Source organism: Octodon degus, unplaced genomic scaffold (assembly GCF_000260255.1).
Source record: "Octodon degus isolate 3935 unplaced genomic scaffold, OctDeg1.0 scaffold00112, whole genome shotgun sequence".
Taxonomy (NCBI): domain Eukaryota; kingdom Metazoa; phylum Chordata; class Mammalia; order Rodentia; family Octodontidae; genus Octodon; species Octodon degus.
The window spans coordinates 5,720,025-5,730,948 of record NW_004524688.1 but is presented as its reverse complement, the minus strand read 5'-3'; the positions used below and the strand labels follow the sequence as shown (position 1 = coordinate 5,730,948).

At 49.4% G+C, this 10,924-nt stretch overlaps 1 protein-coding gene across 1 annotated transcript in view; it reads left to right on the top strand.

Moving 5' to 3' along the window:
• The first annotated feature begins 3,602 nt into the window (after positions 1–3,602).
• LOC101560375 (fructosamine-3-kinase) overlaps positions 3,603–10,924 on the top strand; it is an 8,857-nt gene continuing 1,535 nt past the window's right edge. Inside the window, exons 1-4 of the mRNA XM_023699245.1 lie at positions 3,603–4,326; positions 7,540–7,691; positions 9,066–9,157; positions 9,533–9,615. Coding sequence (XP_023555013.1) covers positions 4,186–4,326; positions 7,540–7,691; positions 9,066–9,157; positions 9,533–9,615 — 468 coding nt within the window. The 5' untranslated portion in view covers positions 3,603–4,185. The remainder of the gene's footprint in view (positions 4,327–7,539; positions 7,692–9,065; positions 9,158–9,532; positions 9,616–10,924) is intronic.

The following is a 10,924-nucleotide window of genomic DNA, read 5'->3' as shown; positions in this document are numbered from 1 at the left end:
GTCTGAGCTTGTATTTCCCCATTTGTTATAGTTCAGCATCTGGGGTTTGAATGAAGGGCCTTTGCATTAAGCTATATGTCTCCAACCCTTTTATTTATTTTTTATTTCGAGACAGGATCTTCCTAAACACCTAAGTTTGAATTTGTAATCCTCTTGCCTCAGCCTCCCAGAGTGGCTGGAAGTACAAGTGTGTGCCTGTCTCAGTTACTCTTTTGTTGCTAGGACAAAATACTCAACACCCAAAATGAAGGAAGGAAAGGTTTATTTAGCTCACAGTTGCTGGACATTTCAGTCTATACTCAGCTGGCTCCAAGGCTGAGCAGCACGTGGCAGAGGACAACCATTCATGGCAGTGTCAAAGAGCAAACAACAAGAGCAAAAGGGAGGAGTAGCAGCACCAATGGCTGCAGAGAGCAAGTCTCTTTCCCCTATGTTACATTCAGGCTGTCTGCCCCAGGCTGGGTGTACTCACACCCATAATCCCAGCAGCATTTACACCCATAATCCCAGCACTGGATCATGAATTAATCACAAAGTCTAAAAGTCTGTCCCATGACTACATGAGGTTTTGGGGGGACAACTAGACATAAACCATAATAGTTCCACTATGCTGAGTACAACTGTTGTCTCTTAAAAGAATGACTTTTAAGGCCAGGTGTTGTGCACACCTGTAATCTCAGCATTTGGGAGGCTGAGGCAGAAGGATTGCTGTGAGTTGAAAGCCACCCTGGGCTACAAACTGAGTTCACGGCCAGCCTGGATTGCATAATGAAACTGTCTCAGATCAAAAACAACCAGAACAACTTATGGCCAGGAACCTGACATTACTCTGTTGGCACAGCATGGTAGGTGAGTGGAGGCTGGAGCACTCCCAAAATATTCTAGGCAGAAATTTTGGTCTTCTGTTGGAAGTGGCTTTCTGTCCCCAGATGGTGTGGACAGCTGCAGCTTAGGGCAGGCTGTGGGTGAGGAAGTACAGCGAGAAAGCATCTCTGGTGTGGCACGCAGTTAGCTGATAAACAGGGTTCTGTTTCTCAGATTTTGTGATAATGTGATATTTGTGGCTTCTTCACCTGTCACTCTGTAATTGTTTATCCTATAATACCTGATTTAACCTGATTTTGTATTTATACATAAAACATAAACATGTACTTTTTTTCCAGTTCCCAGAATCATGAGCCTTGGGCCCAGACATCTGCATCTCTCCAGCACTGGTCCTGTGACCATGTTTGTGCCAGAGGTGCACCCCATCTGAGACCCGGCTCCTCAGGTGGCGTTCCAGCTAGGCCAGGCTGGAAGGGGAATGCTTGTTTTGGCTGCATGATTTCAAGGGGAGCCTCATGATGTGTCTGGACAGCAGCTGCCTGCGGTTGTGGCAGAGTGGAATGGTGACATCTGAAGGTGTGAGAGCCCTGGACAGGAGGAACCAGAAGAGTGTTCTGCTCAGGGCAGCCATGGTACTACTAGGACACACACACAGCCCCCCCCACACACACACCTGTTACCATGGCTGCTGCCCAGGTGCCCATCCAAAACCCACAGTCTCATCTGTGAGTCATGACAGTTTTTTGTCTTACTAAGGTAGGAACATCAGGGGGCCGGGGATATAGCTCACTGGTGCAGTGCCTGCCTGGTGAACATAAGGTCCTGACTTGGATTGCCGGTACCCACACACACACAAATTGTGGGAAAATGATTTCAAGAAACTTACCATTATCTAACATGGTCAGAATACCAACCCCTCTACAGAAGGAAAGTGTTACATAACAGGTCCAGCCTGGCACCCTGAAGCTTTTTATTTTGCATATTTGTAGTGGAAGTAGACCTACAGAATACGCTTTGCTATCTTCTTAAAAGAGCCTATCTTGTTTGGTTTTTTGTATTTTTAGGGAAGGGTCTACAGGGTGTTCAGGGTGTCACTACTAGATTGGACTAGTGATCCACCTGTTTACAGCCTCCTGAGAGCTGGGATTACTGATGTGCACCACCAGGCCCAGTCTCAATCTTGCCTCTGCACCCCCAGGGGCTGCTGATCTTTCCAGGATAGAACCCCTGGCCCCTGTGAAGCCTGTCTTTTTTATGTATTCTGCATCCAGTCTCTTTCCCACCATGTCTAGAGCCTCAGCACAAGACCTGGGGTAGAGGGGTGAGTGGCTGTGATGCTGAGGGGGAGGTCTAAAGGGTCTGGACAGAATGTGGAAGGTGTGAGGAGACCATTGACTTAGGCTGGGCCCTGGTGGAGGGTAAGAACCAAGTGGCCTTGAGGCAGGGAGTTGGGGGACACCCTAGCCCACCTCTTCTCCCCAAGCCACACAGAAGGCCAGCTCCTTAATGCAGTGATGTGCAACTCCCTGCCCCAGAGGATCAGCAGGACAGACCTGGCATGAGAAGGGCAGAAGTCCCCTCGGGAGAATGGGTGACCATCTCTACCCTGTAACTCCTCTCTCCACCCTGCCTGCCCCTTTCTCAGGGCATTTCTTCTTCGTTTCTGCCACCTCCCCTTTCACTGATTCCCAACTTTGCTCTGGAGTTTACCCATTACATATCTTTCTAGGACACTATTTACTTTGAGACAGAGTCTTGCTAAGTCACTCAATTTCTCAGGCTGCCCTCAAATTTAAAATCCTTGTGCCTCAGCCTCCCAAGCAGCTGGGATTATAGGCATGTGCCACAGATCTTTCCAGATAGTGTTATAATCCACACACCAGACAGTCCTGCTGTTGCTTAAGAGACTCACTATGTGAGTCCTGAGTGGTCAACAGTTCTTAGCCTTACAGTAAAGGACTTTTTGCCTTGTACCTGCCCTGTGTCTGACTCATGCCGCTCTTCGTCCACACTCTGTTCTGATAGCTGAGTGTGTTAGCATGGACTGCTCGGAGCTGTGAGGGAAGTTGTCACAGGGCTGTGAGGACCCTGGGGTGGTGGGAAGGTGCCTTCCTGAAGTGACCCTAGCAGCCACGCCCAAAACACCTCCCTGGACTCTGGAACATTTCCAGTTGTCTGTTTACAAAGGCTTCTGCCTGGGAATTTACAATGACTTAATTATAGTTTATCAATATCAATAATATTGCTTATATACTAAATACTATTATTTTAAAAATCAGTATGTCCTGTGTTGCAGTGCATGTGTTAAATATGCTCCTCTGGCTGATGATCTTACCTGGGGCTTCATTTTGGGCTAGGATTTATATTTGAGCATCCTGAAAAAAAGCATGTTTGGGTTTATTTCAGGGATATATGGTAGTTCAGGGCAAGGGCGTTGGATTCAGTCTCATGTACTGCACAAAACAAAACAAAACACAAAACAGACACCAAGAAAAAAAACCAAAAACCAAAACCAGTAAGTGGTGCTTCGACCCGGCTTCTCCCGGGGCTCACTCTTTACGAAGGAGATGCGTCCCACTGTGAATTGAGTGGAGCAGAGCCGCAGGGTGGGGGATGGGACGCTCCCGCCGCTGCGCCACAACACAGCGCATGCGTGATCTGTTGTGCTTGGCTTCGTGTGCGCCTGCCTGCGTAACCTGGAGCCAGCTTCTCTGTGGCCAAGACCCCACCCTGGGTGGGGTTGATCTCTGTTGTCACACTTCCCAGAGCCACCACTATCTCTCATGGGCACAAGCACCCCGTCATTGACGCTGCCCTCAAGTTTCAGCCTTGACTGGAGAGTATGAGAACCTAGTCCGGCCGGAGGCTGGCTTCCAGCAGCAGCTAACCCCTGGCAGTGTCCTGTGCTTGGGGTTGGGGGTCGGTGCATGTCTGGGCCCAGGCCCTCAGCTGTGCAGGAGGCGCTGGCTCTGTGTGTGGCGCAGGAGGTGGGTCTAGATGTGCCCAGACTGTGGAGGCACGCATTGTGGACACGGGGGACACCCCCTTCTGTGTTGCCCCCTCTCTCCTTCCAGGGTAGCCAGGGACCTGCTGTCCCACTCCTCAGGGGTAAGCAGAGCTAGGGCAAGAGAGCTATCCGGGGCCCAGCGCTTGGGAGCTCTGTCCAGGGGACCAGCTGTCACTAGCAGCAGAGGCCCGCGCATCAGGGGCGCGCACCGGGAGCGCGCACCCGAGTGGCAGCGGCACGCACAGGCTACCCCAGAGTTCCGCTGCAGCCTTGGTCCCTGTCTCTTTTCTTCGGGTCCCCGCGGCCTCTGTCATCGTCCCCAAATCCTGGTCCCCTGAGCCCGAGTTCTAGTCATGGAGCAGCTGTTGCGTACTGAGCTGCGCACCGCGACCCTGCGGGCCTTTGGGAGCCCCGGAGCGGGCTACATCAGCGAGGGCCGCTCCTACGACACGGATTCCGGCCCCGTGTTCGTCAAGGTCAACCGCAAGACGCAGGTGTGCTGTGGCAATGGGATAGGGGTGGGGGGCGTCGCCAAGGGCTGCGCCGCGAAAGAGCGGAGGAGCGAGGCGAGAGTCCACTGGAGGCCTGAGGTTCTGTTTTTGCTGCGTAAGCAGTGTCCTTCCCTGGATCCTACCAGTTTTGTTTTTGTTTTTGTTTTTTATTTTGTGGTTCGATGATTGAACCCAGGGCCTTCGAAAGGATCTCAAGCCTTCTATTTTTTGTTGTAAGACAAGGTCTCACTAAGTCGTTAAATTGACCAGGGTGGGCTCAAATCTTTTATCTTCTTGCCTTAGACTACCAGAGTGCTGGGGTTACAGAGTACACTCCCATGCTAGTGGGCTGTTTTAATGTTTGCACATGGGTGGAGATGAGGCCCTGGGCTGCTTCTGCCCCTTGCTGGGCTCAGCACCCTGCTGCAGTCTGGAGGGGGTGGGTGTTATCCTCCAAAGCAGTGGGAAGATAGGAGTGCACCCCTGTTAGCTGATCCCCTACAGGTGCTTACCCGTCCTGGGTTCATGAGCCTGTTTTCTTCCTTCCTGTGTAAGGCTGTGTGTACAGCGTGGACACAAATGAAGGAAGCTAGCCTTAGCCCAGAAAGCAAGCCGGCTACCACCCCAGAATCTATGTGGGCAAAGCAGGTCCTGTGGCCTGCAGGTAGATGGCCTGGTCCTGATTGATAGTCCTTGGGCAGTGTTGGGGAGGTGATTGCTGGATGTGGGGAAACAGAGAAGCCCAGAGTGGTAACCCCAAGTGTCCTGGCAGCAGTGCCATGGAGATGGGTCACATGTAGTAGATTGGGACCACCCTGACCTGAGATCCTGGCACTGTTGCCCAGAGAACCACTGAGGTACATGATTTCAGACTAGAACCCAACAAAATGAGGAGTCCCAACTGACCATTCCACATAGAAACTCCCTGTGCCCACACATACTTGCCGCTTGGATATGGGAGCAGGTGGCAGTTAAGGTCCTTGCGATGTAAGTAGTCTGAATTTTTTTTCTGGAACAGGGTCTTACTGTGTAGCTCAGGCTGGCCTCAAACTCACATCAATCCTCCACCTCAGCCTCCTGAGTGCTGGGATTATGGGCATGCACGCCACACCCAGGAGCAGTCTGAATCTTCAGTGTTGCCTGCTCCCATAGTTTGGAGGTTCATCTTGGGAGCCTGGCTGATGCTCAGGGATGCCCTCCCACCCCAAGGAGGCTTGGCACTGTCTCACAATTCCAGGTGCAGGTTGGCATGTTGAGGATGCTGTGCCTGGTTTTCCCCTTGGTTACTTTAAATTAATGAGTGGAGTTATTTTCCTGTGTGGCAATAGATGCTCTGAGGGATGGCCAAATAGCTCAGCTGATTAAAGTACCTGCTTAGGCAGATGCAGAGTCCTAGGGTTCGATGCCTGGACCTGCCGTGCCAACCCTGCCCGTGGGGGTATGCTGAGATGGTGCCTGAGACTGGGTGTGGTGGTACGTGCTTGTAATCCCAATACTTGGGAGGCTGAAAACAGCAGGATCACTACAAATCCGATCTATATAATGAGACGCTGTGGACCCATAGACCCTGTCCTGAATACATTAAAAAAAATATATGTTCTGGTCTCATCCATGAGGTTTAATTTGTTTGAAACTTGCAATTATTTTTTAAAATTTATTTGTGTGTGTGTGTGTGTGTGTGTGTGTGTGGCCAGCTCAGCCCACCAGGGGGCGGGGCTGGCTGGCATGTGGTGCTGGGGGATTGAACCGTGGTCTCTGTGCTTTGCTAAGCTTGTTCTAAGTAGGTGCTGTAGACCACTGAGCCATCTCACCAGCCCAAACTTGCAATTACATACACAGGATTCTTCACAAACCACACTGGGGACTGGGAGATGGTTGGTAGAATAAGTGCTTCCCTGGCAAGCTCAAGGGTCTGAGTTCAATCCCTGGTTCTGAAAAAAAAAAAAAAATTAATAAATGCACGTCTTTCACAAAAGCATCACGTTCATAGGTGAGAGTTCACCTCAAATTAATTGGGATATTTGTGCCAATGCTCTAGAAAAATAGAGGGCATGCGTGTTACCAGGTGGTTGCAGGTTCATTTGCTCAGTTTGGGTAGAAATACTGATTAGGCAAGTGTACCTCTTTTAGTGGTAAGATAGCCCTGAGCTTGAATACCAGCGGCCATCAGCTCCTGGTGTTAGTGGCTCTCTGTCACTCACTCTCTTGACAGCTGGAGCCAGGCACTGCCAGCGGGCCTTAGAAGCTCTTCCACAGCCAGAGATGGCAGTGCCTGGCGATTCTCTGTTGCTTTGTGTGTTTTCTGGCTGCTAGGGGTCATCACTGTTGCCAGCTTTGTCTGTGGGCCACTTTTGGTGCCAGTGGCCTTTGATGTTACCGATTCAACCTGCTGTGCTTGAGATGGAAATCATGAGTAGGCAAGAAGATACCATATGGAAGAGCCTTTATTAGGACTTCTGGGATTGACCTGCGCAGGGTACAGAGGAAGTTACTTGTAGAGAAGAGAAAGATGAATGTGAAGTATCAGGATTTCTGTTTAGTTGTGGTAGGGGAGGGACTCCTCAGGGACCTGACTGAGGATGGACAGAGTTATCCAGAGAGGCTGCTGGGTGGAAACACCTAGAATGGACCTGTGGCCAAAGCCTGCTGCAACCAAAGCTGATGCTTCTAGGAGCATCCGATGTACCACACTGGCTGTGAGGTGCTCGGGGAAGCCTTGGAAGAAACAAAAAATAAAAAGTCCTCCTTGGGGAGTGTCTGGCTTGTCTCTGCTGTCTCAGGAAGGCCCTGGGTCCTATTGGAGGCTTTGGAGTGACAAGGATGTATATCTCCTTTCCAATTGTCTGGCCTAGGAGACATCTCAGCCCAGTCTTCCCTAACTAGAACTTGTGCCCCCTTACTTCTACCATGCCTTGTCCACCCCAATAGGGGTTAATGGGGATGGTGGGGACCCCAGGGGACCCCTGGTTGGCTCTGCCTGGTACCCTGTAACCTGGCTCTCTCCTCCACAGCACAAGCTTGCTATAGGGCACAGCATCCTTCCCCCCACCAGGGGCCGAGACCTTCACGACTTTCAGTACTTGGAGGTCCCAGGGCTGCGATTCTCACGTGGTGTCTTCTGTCAAGGACCACAAGTGCCTCAGCCTAGCTGACAGGGTCCCCCGTTGGAGTGGGAGTTTGCAGAGCCAATCTGCTCATGGGGTGTTCTGGATATAGGCCCGGCTGATGTTCGAGGGAGAGAAGGCAAGCTTGGAGGCTCTGCTCGGCACAGGCCTGCTGCGTGTGCCTCGGCCCATAAAGGTGATTGATCTGCCAGGAGGCGGGGCCGCCTTTGTGATGGAGCATTTGAAGATGAAGAGTTTGAGCAGGTGAGTGTGAGAGAGTGAGGGGCACATGTGTATACACATGTGGAGAGACGCACATACTCAAGGGGCATGTGTGTGTCCCACATAAAGGTCAAGAGCGACATGAAAAGGAGGAACACACACATGTATATTCTCCCCTCTCCTCCCACTGCATACAGAAGGAAATAGTCTGGGGAAAGAGACAGAAGGAAAATGAGGCAGAGGGAGGGACGCAGAGACATGGAAAGCAGCCCTTGCTGAGCTGCCCGGTAATGGCCTATTCCCAGAAGCCACACTTCCGTTTTGTTTTTGTTCCAGGACTAGGGACTGAACCTAGGGCAGTGATGGTGAATCTCTTAGAGACTGAGTGCCCTAACCGCAACCCAAAACCACTTATTTATTGCAAAGTGCCAACACTGCAATTAAACCTGAATGCCAATGCTTGGCTGCTGGGGCAGAGCTGGGGTGACTTGGCCTGTGTACCAACAGAGAGGGCTCTGAACGCCCACTGGGGTGCGTGGGCTATAGAGTGCCACCATTGATGTAGGGCCTTCACACCGAACTATACTCCCAGTCCTTTCTTTCTTTCTTTTTTTTTTTTTGAACCAGGGATTGAACTCAGACCCTTGCACTTACCAGGCAAGTGCTTATTCTACTGAGCTATCTCCCCGGCCCCTGCCAGTCCTTTTTTATGTCTCCTCTTGAGACAGGGTCTAAGGTGCCCAAGCTGGGCTTGAACTTGTGACCTTCCTTCCTCAGCCTCCTGAGAAGTTGGGATTACAGATGTGTGTTCCCTGGGTCCAGCACCAGGGCCATTCTTAATAAAGACAAAAGGTTGCTGCTTGGGTTTGGCTATGTGAAGCTTGTGAAGCTGCGCAGAATGAACATGTGTGCACCCACTCCTTGCTTTGTGCTTCACTAAGCACTAATGCCAGCTCAGTTTGGGCTGAATGAAATGAATGTCTTAATTGTCAGGAGTTCTGGGTTTCTAAGCATTAAAGTCACACATAGTTATATAAAATGTGGGAAGCGCAAACGTGTAGAGAAGACTTCTATCCTCCTGCAATTCATCAGCAAGGTGTGGTCACTGAATTGTCATCTTGTTTTCCTGTTCACAGTTTTCATTTGTCTGCAGAGTGGGAAGCTGCTTTGCTGTCCACTCTCCCCTGCCAAGGTCTGGGCCCAGGGCTGGGTGCTTACTGAGCCCTCTGCAGAGGACCTCCTGCTGGCTCCTTGCCTGACTTCATCATTTTGTTCTTTGGAAAGGGTCCTGGTCTGGGTGTTCATTTTCTACTTTTTAAAGAAGGGAGAGTAGCTTTGAAGGTCTTTACAATGGAACACCTAGGGTACTGATGCTTTGTTTGTAGCTTTAATTGGCTGCATTTCTTCTGTCCTCAGCCAGGCGTCAAAGCTCGGGGAACAGATGGCTGATTTGCACCTTTACAACCAGAAGCTCAGAGAGAAGCTGAAGGGGGAGGAGAACACTGTGGGTGCGTTCAGATTGGCCTGTCCACAGCCCTGCTCCTATGGCTCCCCTGACCTGAGCCCACCCACTACTTAGTAATATTTCAACCGTAGATTGAGTTGCGCACCATGACCCTCTACACCATGTTATGGAAATGAGATTTTTAAGTAAGAGTTTGGATGGAGCTGATAAGCCAGTGGGATTGGCTTGTGAAGCTTCACACCCTGCCCTGTGGGCCACTTGCTCCAGGCAGTGTCCAGGCAGGTCCATATCTGGCTCATCACAACCGTGGGTAGCTCAGGCTGCTGTGTTCTCCAGCTGCCAGGACCTGCACTGGGGCTCTACGAGGTCCAGCATTCAGAGGACATAAGCAGTGCTCAGGGCAACACCTCTCTCGCAGGCTGCAGAGCGGAGGGTGTTGTGCCCCAGTATGTGACTAAGTTTGGCTTCCACACCACGACGTGCTGTGGCTTCATCCAGCAGGTGAGTGCCTAGGTGAGGACACTTATATATAGGACTAAAATTCTTTCCTATTGGTTTTATGGTCCAGAATATGATCTATCTTGATAAATGCTCCATGTACACTTAAAATATAAGACTGTTATTGGCTAGTGTATCCTACAAATTTTAATCTATTCAAATTAAATGATATTGTTGTTGACGTCTATATGCTTTTTCTGCCTACTCTATCAATTATTGAGAGAGGGATCAACTTTGTCTTAGTAGTGGATTAATTTCTTACAGTTCAGAAGGTTGGGAAGTCCCAGGTCAAGGTTGTGGCCTACTGGGGACTTGGCCTAGCCCCCAATCTAAAATGAGTATATGGCAAAGGCTTAAATAAAAAGAGGCAAGTAGTATAGTTTTGGGGAATTCAGGAAGGTTAAAACTCTGGGATAAAGACTTCCTGGAAGTAAAGACAAAGACTCTTCTGGATCACTGTATTTATTGGGTTTCATAGTTTGGGGGTATCCAGCAAGAACAGGGTCTATTGGAAGCAAGAACCTGCAAAAATGACCAGGGCTTTGGGAAAGAACGGTAGTATGTAGTTAGAAATAGGTATTTCTAACATTTGTATTTAAATTAACTTGCCAATTAAGAGAATGTTTTGTCAGTGCATGGTGGCACGGGCCTGTAATCCCAGCACTGGGGAGGCTGAACACAGGAGAATCAGCATGAGTTTGATGTGGGTAGTGAAAGCCTGTACAAAAAAAAGAGAATGTTTCATCTCGAGGGTTGACAGTTTTATTGCTCTAGAATTTCAGAGCACTATGAATATGAGGGTTTCTAACACAGCCAGGGGTCCCTTCTTCAGCAATTTAATCCTTGCACAGCTTGGTCTCTGACAATAGCCCATGATCCATTCAATGTTGAAGGAAGGTCTACTTCCTGGCTGGCAAGATGGTGACATTCTGGTGTCATCATATATTTCCTTGGTGTGTGTATCTGTGTACATATGTGAGGAGATACAAAATCTTCCATATTCTTTTTATAGGGCTCCCAATCCTATCATATTAGGACCCCACCCTTATTTCAATTAACTTGGACTGTCTCCTGAAACCTTTATCTCTAAATACAATGACTTCAAGGGTTAGGTTTCAACATATGGATTCCAGGAGCAGGACAGAATTCAACCTGTAGGAGGCTGTAATTGTGGACTCATCTATTTCTCTTTGTAGTTGTTAGTTTTATTTTCATGTATTTTTAAATTCTGTTATTAGAGGTATGTTTAGGATTATTATGTCTTCTTCCTCACTTGACTCTCTTTCCATTGTGATTTTTTTTTTTTTTTTTT